At 41.5% G+C, this 19,942-nt stretch overlaps 1 protein-coding gene across 1 annotated transcript in view; it reads right to left on the reverse strand.

Annotated features, from left to right (window-relative positions):
- LRP1B (LDL receptor related protein 1B) overlaps positions 1 to 12,373 on the reverse strand; it is a 610,286-nt gene extending 597,913 nt beyond the window's left edge. Inside the window, exon 1 of the mRNA XM_056496787.1 lies at positions 12,131 to 12,373. Within this exon, the coding sequence (XP_056352762.1) occupies positions 12,131 to 12,212 (82 nt within the window). The 5' untranslated portion in view covers positions 12,213 to 12,373. The remainder of the gene's footprint in view (positions 1 to 12,130) is intronic.
- Between the last annotated feature and the right edge of the window lie 7,569 nt (positions 12,374 to 19,942).

The raw sequence follows: 19,942 nt of genomic DNA on the forward strand, positions 1-19,942 counted from the left end.
TGCATCATTCACATGAAGAACCAGAAGACCACACCATGAGCAACCCTTCTCCACCTCCACCACAGGAGTAGGAGCCCAGCCCCACTCCTTTCAGAGGTGCTTTACCTATCCCAACTGCTCAGGTATTTTCCTTTCAAAATAAACATAATTTACCAGTTTTTCCAAAACTTTCCCCAGCCTCTGGTGTAGATAAGACTGCAAAGGGACGCAGGAGTTGTGACCTTGGCAAGTGTACAAGCCCCAGAAGTCAGCAGGAAGGAGATGTTTTGAGAGGAATTTCTGCCCCAAGTACGGGTATGCATATTGTTACTGGCTAATGAAATTCATACTCATACTTCCCACTTACTCCTTCTGAAGGATATCCTTTTGGATGTTTTGTGGTCCAACAGACTTTGACATCTTTGACATCTGTTAGTCTGCTTTTTATTCCTCTTGTAATTAGAACAAATGTTCAGGTTATTGAGAGAATTAAGAAAATCAATATTAATGAGCTTTTGGACTATGTTATTAGACCGTTTCAGCCAACAACTGCAAAGTACACTGGCTTACTTTGACAGGGTTTTGGGTTTATCTGTTGGCTTTAAACACTAACAGACTTCTCAGGGCAAAAAAATGGTAAGTCTGTCACCCAAATTGGCCAAATTGAAAAAACTCAGTTTATACCAATAATTACGCACTCCTGCCCCTAAAAACAAAAGAGCTCTAAAACATGGGGCACTCTATCAAATACAGTTTTGAGCTATGTACTTACATTAAATATAACCAATTGCTTTAAAGGGCAACCATTCCCACAGCACAAAGTTCACATAAATTTTCCCACAAGTCCCAAATGCAAACACTATCTGCAAAGTCCACACGCTTTGTATTTCACCAAAGCTTTGCAGAATACATTTCGTATAAGAGAAAACAGAGTTAGGTTTTACTCTTCACTTCATCTTTTCTGACAGAAAGGTGTCAATAGAAAGGTGCTGACAGGAAAGCTGACTGCAGCCCATGCCATTTTATTACTGAAGTATGGGGGGGATTACTAAGTGTTATTGAAACATCCCTGCACTACCACTGACTTCATTTTACCCCTCCTTACAGCGAGAGTGTTTTCTATTGGGATGAGTTACTTTTAACCTTCAGTTATTTATCAGTGAGGAAAAAAAATCTTTAAGTCTCGAATAAGGCAGGTGAATGTAAAATACACCCGCGCAGACTTGAAGTCCCACAGTGGGTTACCATTCATTTCTATAAAAATTAGATCTGGATCATCCATGAACTCTTTACTAATACACTCATTCCCAAAGCAAGTACTTCAAGAAGCCTCCTGTACTTTCAGGAAAGAAGAGATGCTGATTTCCCCATGGTTTATCAAAGACAATGCCTGCACATACTAAATGCTGCTGCTTAACTCTTCATGTATTCAGAAGCATAAGCTCTTTTAGGTTTAGAAGCATTGTGAAGACTGTTAGGGATTTTTGGTACTGGACATGGCCTTTTTAGCTTCCCATCAAATAAAATAATGCTGTAATTTAACAAGTAACCCTCCACCATTCACTTCCAGTTTTGTTCTTTGTAGTCCTGTGGTGGCAAACCCCAAATGCAAGCGCAGCATTTGACGGGCACCTGTACCATCAACAGCTGTGACTCTCCAATGAGCTCTGCAGCACCTGGGCTCCTGAAGCTATAAGGGAATTTCCCAGACGTGAGATTTTGTAAATTTGATAGGTATGAAAAAAAAGGAAAAAAGAGAGGGATATCCTACTGAAGATGAAACCAGAATTCATGAAGTGAAATCATATGCAAACCAGTAGGAGTCACCACTCCGCTGGCCCATGAGCACAAAGCCCATGGTCAGCTTATGCTTCTCAAATGTCCCATGATAGACAATCCAAGATTTCCACTCACGTGGGGCAATTTTTCCACTCAACAGAAAATGGATACCAATTGAAATGAAATTAAGATTTTCTTTCTTTTTTTTTTTTTTTTTTTTTTTAATTAGTGAGGGGCAATTACTCATGTGCATGGAAAACTAGGCAATGGTAAGCAGTTCAAGATGACCACCTTCAGCAGACCAAAAAAAAAAAAAAAAAAAAAAAAAAATCAGCAGAAGAATCATCAGCTGACTTCAAGAACAAGCACTCTGCTCTGTTAATTTACTCCTAGTACCACACCAAGGACATACTGTGCTATCTTTAGAAAAAACTGGCTACTGTGGGGTGAAGCAGACTGTTGATATATTACGCTCTGACATTTTTCATTAAGATATATAAACTTGTGGAAGACGTGCTCTTGAATTTGCATATTTGCATCATGTTTTTCATAGACACATAAACAGTCTTTAATGCACCTAAATTACTTTGAGCTGCTGGATTAGCAAGGACGTGCAGTGGAAGGATCTGAGTTGTGCCACTCCTACCAAGTCTCAGCATTTGTTTTATCAAACGTTTTTAGTTATGCTCCTAAGGCTCACAGCCACATATTAAATTCTCCTGAATTTTGAAGTCTTTTGCTGGTAAGTCTTCAGAGCAGCAGTCAACTGCAGAATGGCAATCATGGGCAATCACTGAGAGTTTAGTTATGTTACAACTTTTTGTGAGGCACTTCTGACACAGTGTGATGCCACCGTGGGAAGACAGGCCACCAATTAACGTAAATCAGCATGGTTTCATCAAGGAGCATTTAACAATTCTAACTGACATAAAATCATAACATGGTTCATATACTCATTACTGAACACCACTAATTGGTGCGGGGAGTTAGGCTGTTTTCAGACAAAAGTATGGAACTTATGAATTGTTCTGAGAATATTCCACAGCAAAGGTAGCAATAGCATTAGAAACACAAGCAGGCTTTATACACTTGAATGTGCTTTAAATACTCAGCCTCACAGTTTGTATCAGAGCCGTATTTCAGAATTTTGTCATCATCTGTTGACAACCATCTGCTTCAAACTTCTTACCGCCTTAAGAGTGGCCAAAATTGGATACTGACAGAGAGAATTTCTGCACAGAAAGCAAACTATTCACAGGACAAAATAAGTGTCAAAGGCTGGAGACCTGGACACACAGGCCCAGAAATCCAAGGTAAATAAGGAAATTATAGAAATTTAGATCTGACACTCTTCTGCAATACTACTGGAGGTGCAGTTCACAGGCCTCTGAAAATGCAGAAGTAGCAGATTAGCTGACACCAATTCTCCAGAGGAGTATAATCTACAGAGTAAATAGGTAATATTGTGTACTGTCAACTCTGTTCAACTCACAGCCACTGGAAACCCAGAGAAAGAAATGTAACACAGCAAGTGCAAGCTGAGGAATTCATTCAGATGGGTCTGTACACACACACTGACCTGAATAGCTTGCTCCAGTTTGAAGAAATGTGATAATGGGCCATTGGGGTCAGGGCATCAGATTCTAACTGCTGAAAAAAGCCCAGTGCTCCTGGCTTTGCTGTACTTGGCACAGCACTTTTCATGGCTCCTCCTCTACGGCCAAGGCTTTATATACATATGGATATATGTGCAATATATTCTCACATGGATATATGTGCCAGAAGTGGTTTACAGCAGCCCTACATCGTCACCTGCTCAGGTGAGCCTCAAAACTTATTTTTGCTCCAACACAGAACAGTTTTGTTTCTACCAAAGGCATACTAGCAATTCAACCCACAAGCTGTAGGCCTGGGATAGCGCTTAAGTTTTCACACTTTAATAATCTGACCTGCTTCATCTCCCTTGCACAGGATTTAATGTAGCAGCCCCAAGAGTTTTGCCTAAGACTCCTTACTTTAAGATGAAGAAACCATTTGCTGCTCACCATTCTTTCTGAAATCTAAATATAAAAATAAAAACACTTGGCTTAGGACGTGGGCCCAAGGGGAACAAATTCCATTTTGCAGCCTTCCTCCACTCCTTGCACTCTTAAACTCCCACTGCCTGCAAACATCCCTCAGAAAAAAACAACTTCAATAGTTACACAAAATAAACCAATTTTAAACCAAGTGCTTCTGATGAATTTGGAAGGCAGGCCAGTTTCCCTCCAGGAGATATATGACTATCAGCACTGGAGAACACACAGGCTTGACATGCCCCTCATTATACTTTACTAAATACTGCTAGAAAAACAGCTGCTTTACTACAGGCTCCAAAAGAAGGTCAAGTGTGCACATCCTTGGATAAATCTGCAAAGATTCATAGGGAAATGATGCGTTGAGTGAGAAGGTGCCACCTTTATAATCCTCCCTACATCCCCCAAAGCCAGCACACATGTTTCATGAAGAAAAGGGTAGTGCATCATTTAGAAGACCAGCAGATTCTTCAGAATAGCAAAAAACTAGGTTTAAACAACCTAATGACTTGCAAGTAGCAGGCCATACACATCTTAGCATATTGAACTGTCTGGAATTTTCTCTGGTTTTCTGACCTCACAGGAAAGCAGTCTCCTTGCAAAAAAAAAAAGATGTTTTTACATTAAAAAAAAAAATCAAAGTAACTTTATTAAGAAAAAAAACTATGCAGTAACTCCTCTTGTAGAGGATTATTACAAATTCTGAAATGAGAATTTGATGCACATAATATAAAATTAAATAAGAGAAATATAAACATGGATTCAGTTTAAGAAACTCAAGAAAAGTGAACCAAATATTGAAATAGAAATAGTTCAAGAAATAGGTATTTCTTGCATAAAAGTCATATGACAATACAGATAACATAATTTGAGGTCCTCTAAGTAAGAATTTCCAGTGAAATTTTAATAAAATTGTTCAAAGTTCCTTTACACTTACATGCAACTTGATTCTATTACATCAAGGACAAAACAAAGAATCCATTGACTTCAGTGGTCTTGATGAAGATCTGAAATCTATTTGTTTACAAAACATAAAAAATGTTTTGCTCCAGAGAAGAAAACGTCTCATTGGCAAATGACACACTTTGATTTCCTAAGCGCACAGCTTTACACAAATACCAATATACTTTGGGTAAATCAGAGTGTGTTTGCATATGCAAAAGAGCATCCAACCAGCAATGAACTTACTTTGCTCTCTCTTCTTTTATCTTCACTATATTTGCAAGCAAAAAGAGGCAGGTGTTTTGTGGACATCTACCTATCATGTAGAAAATTGCTGTGATTTTTCATGATCTTCTGGCATTAGTGTAACTTTTTCAAACTTGTATTTTTATGACTACGCAATGCTACAGCATTTCTACAAAAAAAATTACACAATAAGAGGGACGTATCAAAAATGGTGTTGTTTTTTGGTACTTCCAGGGCCTTAGAATTATTCAGAAGAACTTTGCTTGGGGAAAAATACTTTCCTGCATGTTAAGAGGTGTGGAGACCCAATTGTTCGACACCATATTGCAGCTTCTGATAACATTATAAACAGCAGCACAAACTATTTGACAATATCAAAATTGTACCTTAGAAAAGCATCACTGACGAGATATTTTTGTCAGTTTCCAGTCAGGTAAATTAAAATTACAAAGCTTTCTAAGAAAGCCACATGGGAATTTTTGTGGGAGCATGGTTCACAGAGCAATCTTCTAGACAGAGCACCTCACATAAAAACAGTGAATTTTCAGAGCATTGCATCACAATTGTCTTGCTTACATATGGCCCATGCCCGCCCCAAAATACCACTGAAAAAAACAAAACTGCACCTTTTCATCCTCTCTGCTCATTCGAGGAAAAACAAGAGCGACTCTTATGAAAAAGCTGTTAAAACCAGAGCTCTACAGTAGTGAAAACTTTGAGGAATTATAGATATTATTTTGACAGCTTAGATTTTAGCTTCTAGCACTTATTCTACTGTACTTGAAGTCTAAGTCATTCAAGAGTGCCATGCCCAAAAGTTACCAAGGGATGTCCTACAGACAACCAGGCAATAGATAGCCCAAAGTACACGGGTATTTCCAAGAAAAGGAAATAGGTACATCCTTGTTTCTGAAGTGAAGCTGAGTTTCAGCTGTCTGGCTCCTCTGGAAGGCCTCATCACTCAGCAGGAAGCAGCAGGAGAGGTGTTTAGGAGCACTGGGCGGGTTGGGAAGCGCATTTCAGGATGCAACGTACCATATCTAGAACTCGTAATGCTGTAATCTGTTTTTCCGCCTCAGAGAATTAGGCTGTATTTCCAACTGCATGGAAATAAAAATCTCCAGGCGTACCTCACTTCCAGACTGGCATTACATCATCTCTAAAAAGCCCTATTACTTAGCAGCACACTCTGCATATTGCAGTGTTTTGTTATTAATACACCATTGCAATTTATGGCAAAATGGTCAATAAAAATGCGGTTTCTGAAGAGACAAACAGCCTTCTCTCCAGCATACAGCCCTAGCCTCAGACTGCCAGGGTTCATAACCACTACACACGGAGCCCAACCCCAATTCTGTATTTACATACTGCTTGGGAAACAATGACATATACAACAACAAAATATAATGGGCTCATATAACACTTCCCAGGTACAGAGAAAAATCTTACTCCAGCTATGTGGATCTTGCAAATTAAATCAGATTAATAACACAGTGAACGTATTACTGGCAAAAGCATGTGTTTATCTCTAATGATCCTTCCCAGTTCCCATTAAATCTAATTAAAAGGCACTGACTGAGTTTTATTGGAATTCCATTACTAAGGTCCAATCCTGCTCTCACACAGCCCTGCACCCATGGGAAAATGCCCTTCCCTCCTGCAGAGGCTCCGGAGCATCTCACCAAAGGAATCCTGCCAGTAGGACCATGGCTGGGCTGGGCAGCTGGTTCTACAGCAACAAGTCCTGGTTATCTCACTTAACCAGCTGCTTAAAAATGAAGATTTGTAATCACTTGTAGCGCTATGTTTTGGTACATCTTGGGAATTTGTCCTGTTATGGTCAACAACTGGCTAGCTAGCTGGGATAAGTTTACAAATATTTTCATCTCTTCGATAATTTAAAGGGGGAAAAAAAAATTCAACTTGTTCAATTAAAAAACAAACTAGTGGGTTGGACAGAAGGTGCAAAGTCATTATTTGAGTAATTATATTTTTAAAGAAACCCAATTAGTTCCTAATTGCACTTACAAATTTAAGACCTAGTTCTGCAATGTCTACACTTAGCCCAAACTGACATTAAATACAGACTCAATAGTCTGACTCGCTTAGAAGTAGCCAAGTTCTGCTATTTTCATCTTCACTGTTCGTCATTAAGAATGTTTTGAGGAAGTGCAATTAAAATGAGTTCTCTAAGCAAATTTTTTTTAATTGCATTTGAAGAATAAGACTATTAAGCGACAGATTAATACATAAAAACTAGGAATAAAAGCAACAACACACTGGGATTCCAAATATGCTACTGTAACAAAAACAATGTTCTATTATCTAAATTGCCAGCCTTCCTAGAGAAAGCCATAATTCTAAATTCACGAGTTACATTTACGTAAGTCCTTGGAGCCAATGCAAAACGGAGAAAGCAAATTTCTTCAACTGCAAATAACCAGTAAAGGACCTGGAAGAAGGTGCTGGAGGAACACTCATTTCCAACCTGCAGCCTAAACTCAATGTAAGTTTTACCACTTTAAATGCAGAAGGACTGGGGTCCATATGAACCTCAAAGGTATGGCATATGCTCGGATTTACATAGCAGCCGTCACGCAGCTCTTCAAAGGAAGCACTGTGCGAAGTGAGAGCTTCTCTCCAAGCCTTTGGAGGACAGCTCCTTCAACCTGCCACAGCTCCAGCAGAACTGCTGTGATAAATTAGTAAAAGACTTGCTGCAGAACAAGTTTACACATAGTCTTTTCACATCAAACACCTAGTTTTGAACTTTGAAATGGAGCTTAGCCTTTAAATAGTTTGTGTGTTTCTACCACTTTCTTTTTACTAAACTACAGCTCTCAGAAACCACAGAACTTAAAAGAACAACCCAGGTAAGAGAGAATGTGGAAATTAGTTCAGAGAAACCCACACACAGAGCCTGCCCAGGCTCCAGGAGTGCCAGGGGTTTGTGTGTGCACTCATACACTCAGCTGAGGGCAGACAGACATCACTGAGTGCCTCCAAAACCAGCCAGCCACTTAAACTGTGCTTGTGGATATCTCCCACAATTTCTGACTTTAATTAACCCTTATCACACATCTTAAAAAGAACTGTCCCAAATTCCTTGATATATTTTCACCCTCCTCTGTAATTTTGCCTCTTTAATGACAGACATGTTCTTAAGTAACAGTTTTTTTAGGGTAAATAAACAAACAGCAAAGTCATTGTGACCTTCGAAGTATCTCTTTTGCACATAAGAACAATATTTATTATCTATGTTCAAAACATAACAAAGTTAATTATGGGAACATACACCTCTGTAGTGCAGCACAGAAACAGCTTTTTTAGGTTTTTTCAAGAACACTTTCCAACAGATGGCCAAGCTGGAGCTCAGTCTGGTGAAGTACAGCAGTGCTGGTACACCCAGTTTCCAGCATTAAACTGCTAATAACGACAAAGTTGTATTGTGAAGGCTCCCAGTGCACTCAGAATCACCTGCTGTGGCACCTTACCAGGGAATGAAGGCCATCAGCAATCCTCCCAAGGAGACAAATTTATCTCACCTGGTTTGTGTCTCTGCCACAGGGGTGAGTAATCCAAACTCCCACCAGCCTAACCTTAAGCCTGAAAATTCCATTTCAAAGTAATTTGCTTCGAGATTGCACTTAAATACGGTCAAAGGACACTGCAAGAACAATAAATTCCCTACTAAGTGGGATGAAGACAGAAGTTTTGGAAGTGCTTTTGTGACTGCAGAAAGGAATAAAATTAATGAAGATTTGTCATTCCTTCTAAAAAAAAAAAAAAAGCTTTCAAATAGCAAAAAACAAAACAAAAAATCGTGTGATATGCCATCTCTCATGAACTTGAGTTTTAAGTTATGTGACAACATTTTCCCATCCCATATAAAGCCTCCCTATGCAGGAGCATCTCTTGTCTGCAAGACTTTGCTGAGAAGCTTTTTCACCATGCCAGCACCTGCCTGAGTGCTCCAAAACACTAAAACCACACATGAAAGAGTGGGAGAAGGCAGTAGCTCAGTACTGCTGACAGCAGTGACGTGCCACCAAAACCCAACAAAAACAAGCCTCAGCACAGACAGCAAGTCGATTAATAACGAGCAATGCAACTCATTAATACTGGTGTGGATACACATCTCACTGACAACACCGACGCCATACAGTCAAGCTCCCATTATCCGGAGCATCTCTGCAATTAGGATCACCTCTAGGTAATCACTCCAATTAGTGCAGTGGATCCATGAAATCATGTTCACAGCACCAGACACAAAAGTCAAGGACGACAAAAAGGGTCTAGGAGCCTAGGTAGGGAGCAGGGCGAAGCTCCAAGGCTGGGAAGAGCTGTGGGAAGGAAACGCCCACCAGAACCACAGAGTACCGATGGGACCTGTGAAGTTCCCTTGAGTGTCTGTAGGAAGAGCAGGTAACAAATGTTGCCTTCTAAGCTCCCCAAACTGTTTGCAAGGCTTTTCTCAGGCTCCTGAAATTGATTTGTGGCAGCTATACTGTGAAGGAATTGCAAGTGTTGCAAAGAATCTGGGTCCCGTCCATTTCCTCAGGAAGAACTGACTGGAGAGGGAAAGCAAAACACCTCTTCGTGACTTCAGTGGCACAACCTCAGCTGCAGCAGGACTTAGCCATTATCCTACCACGCTCTCCTGGCTAGATTCCCTTCTGCTCACTTCCCTTTTTCATCTCATTTCCAGCTCCCCCTGTCCATATCATTTTCTCTTCACAATTTTTTTATATACATGAACTTAGAGGAGCTGTAACCTGGCTGAGAACAGACCTGATAAGACTGAAATAATTTAATTGTATTTCAAACCCAGAGAAAAGGGCTTAGATAATTCAAACTTTGGTGAGGTTCCCCCCAACACTTTTTCTCCTCCTGATCTTGCCCATTGATCTAAGAGAAAGTGTTACCTCTCCCTACAGCACCTCACTGATATTTTATATTACCATGGCTACCACAACACTGCTATTAACACAACCCATGACATTTTCCCAATTCTCTTATTACCTATGGCGAGCCTCAGTGCATTCCAAATTTCAGTGCCTTTCACATACATTAAGCTTAGCATGCTTCAGTGACTCAGAATTTCCTTCTGTAAAGGAAAATCAACTTGGTATGGTCAATAATTTTTGCACTGTATCATAAAGTTTATCTGATGTGCAAATGCAATTCCCTTTCTGGATGCCTCATCCTGAATCCCTTTTAGGTTGAGACCACTTGACATTTTTTGTGAAACAAAATGCCTTTTAAGTCATAATTTGTGCAGTGCTCAGTTTTGATAAGACATGACATAATGATATGATGAGTTAGTTGATTCTAAGTAAATTTGATTTATCCCACTTTTGGGGCTGGTATGATTTACAAGGATGCTGCCTTTTAAAATAGGATTGATTTTAATATAAGCTGACTGCACTTTTTTTTTTTTTTCTTTTTTTTTTTTTTTTTAGGGAAACACCAAATCAGAGGAAGGTAACTATGAAAAAAAAAAAAAAAAAAGAAAAGAAAAGAAAAAAGGTAAGATTAAACAAAATCTAGCACCAGACATTAATATTCATGCATAATTGGCATTTGCTTACCACTATGAAGGAATACAGAGCAACAAATCAGTTTCCAAAACAATTCCACAAAATGTTTGTAACTTTGATTTTTATTCATAAAATCAGATGCAAGCTACAGTTGCTGAAATCTAATCTGACCGTTCTGTGAATACCATGGAAAGTTCTTGAAATATTTTCCATCACACAAGCATTACAACAACCACGAATCTCTGTGAACCAAAGCAAAAGCATATGTACCCTTCATAAAACTGAAAAGATTTCACGAGAACCTTTCTTCTCAGGCTGCTCAAGTGCCGTTCTATGGAATACTATCTCATTTCCTCCCAATATCCCTGCACCTTGTGATGCAGTGTTTTAAACATGCAAGTTTGTGATGCTGCAGCAATACTTTTTTCATTGATAGGTAGTTATTTCTCATTTTCGCAGCATGAATCACCTATGCAATTCTGATAGCTACGTGGGAAAGGGACGGGAGAGGTTTGGTAGTTCGACTGAAGCAGAAATCTATACCCCAGACCGACTGTGCAGAGGCATCCGCACTCACCCAAACGAGTTGGAAGCAGTTAGTAAACAATTTAGTTGGTAATGTGTACGTGATGGAGAGGAGGTGGATGTCTAACAGTGAGAATCCAAGGCTTTAGAGAGTTACATTTCTACTGAAATCTAACTAAACCCTCGCAGACTGCGTACACCACCACCCAGGGCACCTCATTCATGAGAACACGCAGTTTGGGAGCTGAAGGGCTACAACAAGCCGACAGACAATTTATGGTGAGCAGGGTTTTCTACAGCTGTAAGAAAACCTGAGTCAGAGCAGCACACCGCCGTTCCCACACCTGAGCCGCACAGAAGGCGGACTTGGGCTATACTTAGAAAATACCCAATTCAAACATCTCGCAGGAAAATGAGAGCGCTCTGGTGACTGTGCAATAAGCGACACGAAACCCCGAGCCCCGCTCCGGCGGGGGAACCGCAACCCTCTCGGATCAGGGGCTTCTCTGAGCAGAACAGAGTCGGAAGTTCCGCGATCGCCCACCCCGCGGCTGCGGGACCCCGAGCCCCGGTGCCCAAATCCAAGTTCAGGCTCGGAGCGAGTGGCAACTCGGGGACATTGAGAAGGGAACTTTTGGAAGGCTGTGGGAAGCGCAGGGCGCTCGCCGTTCCTGCGGCACATCTCCGCCGGCCGCGGGGCTGGCTCGGGGAGCCGCGGCTGGGACCGGGGGTGCGCTGGCAGCAGGGGCTCTTGTCCCCCGCCGTGGCGGATCGCACCCCGTGCTTCGTGCCCGGTGAGGCCACCGGGACCACGGGGGACATCATCCCGCTCCTTGCCCTCACCAAGGATCGCCCCCAGCCCAGCGCGGCGCGCCCGCAATCAGGGCGTGCGGGAGCGCGGTGATGGAGCGCAGTGAGGGGAGCGCGGTGATGGGTGCGCTCCGCGGCCGCGCCCGTCCGCGCAAGGCGCAAGGGAGCAAAACTTCCCGAGCAGAAGCGGCGGGAAGTTCCGCGGCTCCGCACCGCGCCACGTACGCGCCTTACCTCCGCGGGCTGCCGCTGCCAGCGCCTCGGCGACGGGCGGTAATCCCCAGAGCGTCGCCAGCGCCAGGAGGAGCGCGGACATCGCGGCGGGCGTGCGGGAGAAGAGGCAGGAGCCGAGCCTGTCGGCCGCGGGTGCGGAGCGGCAGAGCCGGTGCGGGAAGAGGAGCGGCGGCACCGCCGGCACTTTGCGGAGCGCGGAGCGCGGCTGGGCTCGCCGCACGCAGCGAGCGGGCAGCGCGGGGCGCCGGCGGCCGGCAGAGCCGCGCTCCGCCCCGCACCGCCCCGCGCACCGCCCCGCGCCGCCCCTCACGGCTCCGCGCCGCCCCGCGCGCCGCCTCGCGCGCGGCCCCTCACGGCTCCGCGAGGGCTCCGCGCGAGCTCCGCGCGCCGCCCCCCCGCCCAGCCACGGCCGCGCGCCGCCCGCTGCACGCGCGCGCCGGAGGCGCGAAGCCGCCTCAAGGGATGCTGCCCCTCCCGCCCGACGTGGGAACGCGGATTTCTCTCAAATCTGAGGGCTTGTTTAGGCTTTTTTTTTTTTTTTTCCTAATTCGCAAAGGCGAGTGAGGAGGAGTGAGTTAGCAAAAAGAAAAAGAAATATATATATAAAATTAAAAAAATAAAAAAGAAATGGAAACGCCACAAGCCCTTTTGCCGTGGGAAGCTGCGGTGATGGCGATGCTGAGGGAAAGAGACGCGCGGCCTCAGGCTGTGAGCGCGAAGTTGTCGTCCAAAGCTGCCCAGGTAAATTTGGCTTCGGTTAATGATGCTCTGCAGAATCGCAGGTTGATTTGTGGTAAACACCAAAACCCATCCAGTTCCAACCCTCCGCCATGGGCAGGGACACCTTCCAGTAGATTGGGTGGCTCCAAGCCTCGGCCAACCGGTCCTTGAACAGGGCTTTGTTTTTAGGTAATTCACTGGCAATGAAAGTAGGTGATCATCTCCAATGACCGCTCAATTGTTTCTAAGTGTTGTCCTGATGTAAGTCTCAGTTCACAGTCGATACTGCCTGTTTAGACTTTATGCGACTGTACATTGGAGTATTGCTTTGAAATGGTCCCATACCGAAACTACACTTTATCACATCTTCACACATTTGTTTTCTTTCCTTTAAAAAAAAAAAACAAAAAAACAAAACAAAAAAAAAAAAAAACAAAAAAAAAAAAAAACCAAAAACAAAAAAACCCAGACCCTTTAATAGGTGAAAGGTGATAAAGCTTCTACATCATCCTCAGATATTAATTTTCTCCAAAGACAGACAGGTGCTAATATTGATGGCTGAGACCTTCACATTCCAAGGGTAAAGCCTCAGCTCTTTCACCTTCACGTTTATATCCACAGCACAGGACCTAAATACCTTTTATATGAAGCACTACCGCCAAGAGGCTTCCAGGACCAGAGAGACCCAGCAATGCTGAAGGACAGAAAAGTACACAATGTAGTGTGTCAAATATTCCATTAGTTCTGTTGAACTGGGGGAAGTTCAGTTGCCCGAGAACTGAAGAGCCCAGTCTGGGTTGCAGAGTCGCCTCTGAGGTCAGGGGCTGTCAGGACTCAACAGAAGGTTGCAGGTTTGCTTGTTGACAGCAAAAAATTTACAGCCAAAGGGGAAAATCCAGCTGGATCAAATTTTGCATTCATCTATTGCCTTTAAAGCCCGTGTAATTCACCTACAGTCAATTAGTGTTTATACAGCCATAACTGAGCAGAATTATGAATCCCAGAGTAGAAAACCTTTCCGAATACAGAAACAGGTCTGAATAAAGATGAAAAAATCTGGCAGTGTCCGTGGTCTTGGAAATCGCTTGCTTTTATAACCAAAATGAAGTCATGCTGAATGTCACACTAGAACATCATTGCACCGGGTTTATAGAAGAGATGGCTCTGCGTCCTGCCTCAAACCCCCCAAACCACCTATACGGTTCTTCGGCGTTAATTGTGGCTTTATTTGAGCAACCTTTTGCGTTTTTAATACGAAAATATATAGACGCTGGAGCAAAGTGAGTAAAACATGTGAAGGAAAACAAGGCAATTCCAAGTTTTAAGGATTTTCTCTTTTCGATCAGTGACATTTCCCCTGTGCCAGGACTGTCACATGGTATAAATGATAAAGACACACATATTCACAGCGAACGCGCTGTCCCAGCATTCTCAGGGTGTGGAACTGTCTTTGCAGAATTGTCTTCTTTCATCTTACGAAGTCTTCTCGCATCTTCTGCAAAACTTTCAAGGTCTGCAGAGTTGCAAGTGGTCATGCTTTTCCCCCAAACAGTCTGTTAATTGGCGTGCTGCCCTTTCGTGCCTTCTCACAAAAACACCTCAGCTAAAATCCTGCTTTTCAACCATCTAATTTGCTCCTTTTCATTCTTATTCCATACTTATTTAACAACAGTCCTCACTACTCTCTGTGAATAATTTCCTTTAATGACACGGTGCCATTTAGTGCCCATTTTAAACATTAGCATTTATGAGAGACTTTGAAGAACTGATTGATCTTGCATTCAATACTGCTGATCACATATGCATATAAGCTTATTAAAATATTTAAATTATATTTAAAATAAAAGTCAATGGCCTCCTTGTTTACAGGACATAATTTGTCGATATGGAGTATGCAGTGAGAATTACGATTAAAAATGCAATTAATCGTAAGTAATTATTTTTTAAATTGCCTAAAAATGTAACTTGCTTTAAGATAACACCATGAGGTGAGAATTCTCATAGGAGTCTGGTTTTTAAAACACAGGCTGTTAAACAAATAAAAGTTGACCTTTGAAAAATCATTCCCCTCAGCTTCGTTTCCATTAAACATCAACTGCTATGAAGTGATGGAAGGATGGTACATCTCTATATGATGGAATGGGATGACCTCAACAGTGCAGTAAAAATACATAGAAGTAACTGCCACATTGATCGCTCCTTTCCACACCCAAAGAAAAGCTGCACTAGGAACTGTACAAAAGTTTTAATGTCTACATTCTATGAATAAACAAAAAAAATGTTTGCTGAAATGACCATAATCCAAGGCAGTTTCTAAACATGTATTATAATTCAGATGCTTCAAGCCATCAGCTGCTATATGACAGGCTTTTTAGTCTCAGACTTGAGAAAGGGAATGGCGGTTTTAGCTGGAAGCAGTTTCTGCATTTCCAGCCTCCCTGATGCTGTTTGAATGCACACAGCTGTGTTCAGATTTCTGAATGTCGAGACACGCAGGACCAGTGGCAGGTACACAGCTCAGGAGCCAGACTGGCTTGTCAAATATTTATTGAAGTCTTCACTCAGTCCCACTTGAAAAAACAAAACCAGGAACACTGGGGAGTTACCCAGAGAGCAGATACAGTGGAGAGCTACAGAAAGGAATCGAGGGAATCTCTTTGCCTTGCTACAGCCAAAAAAAGGAAGTTAATTGCATAGGAGACTGGACTGAAGTACTTGTCAGAAGTAAATTCAAAGTTAAAACTGCTGTTGGAGATCTGTTCACACCTATGGTACTTTATAACTTCTTCCTCATAATCAGAGTTATTAACACTGACAAGTTAAATAAATTAATTCATCAAGCTATAGAATATTATGAAATCTCTTATTGAGATAAATTAAACAAAGTAGAACCAATCATTCATACTTGCTGGTATAATACAACACAGGAATATTAATTATCACCAAAAGGTAATCCTGACATTAGCCACTACAAAACCGGCTGGACGGCATCTCTGAAACTCGGGTTGTGCTCTTGTTTATTGTGTACCAGCCACAGCCTTCTAGTGGCTGGGTGTGTAGGCAGGGATGGTGGCACCAGTGACTCCCCCAGTGCCTGATGTGGCAGGGGCAGTGGGGACAAGGGTTGCTGGCTGCTGTGCAGCCCTTTGCAGAGCATCACAGTGCCTGGCCTGGTTGCTAGGGGATGGTGCTGGCAGCCAGTCCAAAGGCGGTCGGGTGCCCTGCCCTGTCCCACCACACAGAGAAAAGTTGCCAGGCAGCAGCTGACACAGGAGCAGAAAGAAGGGAGAAAGTATTTGAGAGGATCGAGAAGAAAGACCAAAGATTAAAAACAGAACAAAAAAACCCACCCTCTCTGAATTCAGGGGGTTGCATTACACGCTGTCCCTGCTGAAGAAAACATCCCTGAAGGAATTTTTCATTACTGCAGTGCAACGTTGGTTTCATTATTAAAGAGTTTCTGAATGTGCATCTCCAACAGCTGCAGGAAAAGTTCTCCATGTGTGAGCTGTAATGTGGATATTTGCATACCAAGTGTCACGGATGGAAATTGCTGCCTGGCATTCCAGATGATTTGGCGTGCCTTTAATACAGGAATCGGGAGGTATTAAAACCCACATAAAAATGGATCAGTGTGAAGACCCTGCCTCAGAACTGCAACAATAAATGGGGCACAAAGCAAAACACAAAGTCCTAAACCTGTAAACCATGACCTTGATCTGCACTAAACTCCGTCTTCCAGCCATTAAAAAGAAATTCTGATTTTTATATTTTTTTTCTTGCAAAGTGCTTGAGAAGTGGTGCTGGCCCACACCGGGGAAATGCAATGAACTGATGCAACTCTGCTAAAGGGCAGCTCAACACCAGCTTGTGGTACCCAGACATCTGCTCAGGACAAGTGACATTTTGCAGTTAACTGGACATGCTTTAGCGAAGGCATAAATGGGAAATCTTAATGCTGATTGCAAGGTTTGCTTCTCGTAAAAATAGCCTCATAAAAGTTATTAGAACAGAAAAGAACTCATCACCTTTCGAAGTCTGTTTAAAGGACAATTTTGAGACATGCACACAAAAAAGCATTTCTTTCAAAAGAAATTTCTAAATCATTCTATTACCCAATAAATTATGATGTTTATATAAAACAGGACAACTTCCTTACCCACCCTCCTGGTTTACTCAGAGGTGCTGCACCCACGTGTAGGGAGAGATGAAATTTATTTCCAATTAGTGGAGTAGAAACTCCTTGTCAAAAAAAAAAATGCTCACAGTCAGTGCTCAGAAAAAGTATGAAAAGTAGAAAAAAAAGAGAAAAATATCTGGTTCCATCTGTTTCAAGCTCCCATGGTAAAATTTGTGACCAGACCATGTGGCATATTAGCCAGTTCAAAGTACGTCCTTCACCAGTTAATCCCAAAATAAATATACTCCATAGCTTTTGAGCAACACAATAAAATTACCTTTGTTTAATATAATGTGATTTTCTGAGATGGTGGACAACTAAAGTTCATCTCCCAAATACCCATGAGGATGGGCTTAATCATGTATTTGTTCCATATCTTTAGTACTGAAGGTCCAGTTACTGAAAATGTTGAGATTTGGACAACTAAGTGCCTCTCCAGTAGGACCAAGTGGTAGCAGAGACAACCTGTCCTACCATTAGAAATTTAGGATTAACTCCATTGTTTATGGTATTCACACAACACCTATTCAAAAAAACACATAAAAATTGCCAAAGGAGTGAATTCATCTTTTTTTCTTTTTTTTTTTTTTTTCCATTTTTAATTAGATCTCAATGCAACTTTTTAATGAAATTTTCCATTTCATAGTGCAAGTGTTGTAAAGTGTACAGCTTTATCTACCTCTTTTATTTTCCTAAATACAGCATCAGGAATAGCCATGTAGGACCTTTCTCAGTGACGATAAATGATTAAAATAATAATAATGCATATTGCATAATGTCATTGACAGAAGTCATTATCCATTTCCACAATCTCCTATTATATTCCACATCTTACTGCTTTCAAGGGTCATATATTTGCCATTTGGCAGAAGTACAGAAGGAATTTCTCAAAAACTAGGGTTTTGGGTTTTTTTTTTTTAAGACTTACACCTGGCTGAAATTGGAGATACTTGTGTTGTAAATGAATGCTATTTGACAAATATCCATCGTGTATTCCCAATTGTGCAGCGTAAGAAGAAAAGATGATATACCACAGAAGTAGGGGTGCCTCTCTTGACAAACCTGGGGAGTTCGTGGTTGTTTTGCATGCCCTGGAAATACAGAAACCATTTCTCCTTATGCAATAAAATCAGCTATAGTAAATGTATTTATTATTAAAAAATTACAGTTGCCACTCTCTGTTGTACATCAGTTCTTCATGCCAAAATTATCCCAGCTTGAAGCAAAACAGTGATGGTGCTACACATTCGTATTTCAGGTGATTTTCCTAAGGGAAGAGCCCTCCCTTTTCACTCCAAACATACCTGCACAATACTCGGCTCAGCAGCCTTAGAAACTCAGAGCATTTTACCTTCTTGATAAACGTTAGACACTCGCATTACTGAAGAAACCTGTACAAGTGCTTTCCTTCTGGCACAATATTTTTCTACAGAGAAGTGGAATTTTACTATTTGGATGAAGTTTAGCCCTGTGGCTGGTGGTGCATCATCCCAGGCTCTGCCCCACGCCTGCTGCAGCAGCATCAGCACCGTCTGGCCAGGCACGAGAGCTTCTGTGCGTAACTGTTTGCTATCCAAACTTCCTTTAACTTTCCCTCTAGGAGAAATTAGTAGTATTTATCAGTTTGAGATGTTTGGAAAATTAACCTGCTGACAGCTATTATATTCACTTTTCACGCTCTTCCTCCAAAACATATCAGAATGAAAACTTATGAGTCTGCACCACAGTGTTTCAAAGGCTAAACGAGCCTCCCCCCCGACTACAAAGCAAATGATTGTGCAATGGCAGCCAGGTGCCATAGCAGGGTTTTCATTCTGGTTTTGGGCTAAATCTAATTAATCATAAAGCACATCAAATAAAAGAACATCTGGTACAAGATTTTTGCCATCCGATAACGGCTTTATGGTGGTGGTCCAAATGACTGCTGTGGCAAACAGCCACCACTACAACAGTAGGCAAAATTTTCCTTCATGGCAAAAAAAATAAAAAAAAAAACCCATTCCAAAAAATCTGAAGCAATTTGAATAAATAACTGTTTCACTCCATAAAGCCAAGAACAGAGCATGCAAATGTCATTAAAGCTTAAAACAATCCCAAAAACTCTGTAGGCGAATAATAATTGTCTCTACTATTGAAACATCATGTACAAGGTACCTTGTTTAGAATTTTAAAATGCAGACAAGCTCCACAGTCTGCATGATGTTCTTACACTTTTAGCATAATCAGGCTCTGAATGTCATTTAAATGCATCTTTTAATATCATTTTGTTTTTCATCGGGGAATAGTAAGGCTGTGACCAAAAAAAATTGTTTAGTTTATTTTCCTCACTTTTGTTCTTTTTATAAAAGGCAATGTGAAAATGTGCCCCAGGGTCTGCCCCGTCCCGGTGCAGACGATCTGAGAAGTTTGGGAGGAGAGGGATCTGTTTGCAGTCCTTGAGTGCCCCCCATAGGCTACTGCTCAAATCATCGCTTTAAACTAGGCTCAAACCCAAAAATCTTTCAATTTTGGGGGAAAAGGAACCTAAAATCTTGAAATCAAAGTAGTCTGCCTCAGCAAAATTATAGATCACAAATGAACATTATTGTGGTTTACGTAACTATAGAGCCAGTCACTATTTACATAGTATTTTATTTTTTTAATAGTCTGTGTTTAGTATGGTTAGGGCTTCAGATAATTCTAAATATAAATTATTTCAATGTGGCCATTCAAATTGAAAAAAAAAAACCAACAACTAGATACAGCATATTTCAAGAAGCATAGTAGTTGCTTTTCCAACAGAATTAACAATGAATTCAAAATTTTATGGGAACAAAAACTGTAAAAGCCTGCTGTAACTTGAAATTAAATTGTTCTTAAGATAATTTATATAAATTCATTAATTCTATTAGAAAATTAAAACAAGATAATTA

This window comes from Oenanthe melanoleuca, chromosome 7, assembly GCF_029582105.1.
Source record: "Oenanthe melanoleuca isolate GR-GAL-2019-014 chromosome 7, OMel1.0, whole genome shotgun sequence".
Classification (NCBI taxonomy): Eukaryota; Metazoa; Chordata; class Aves; order Passeriformes; family Muscicapidae; genus Oenanthe; species Oenanthe melanoleuca.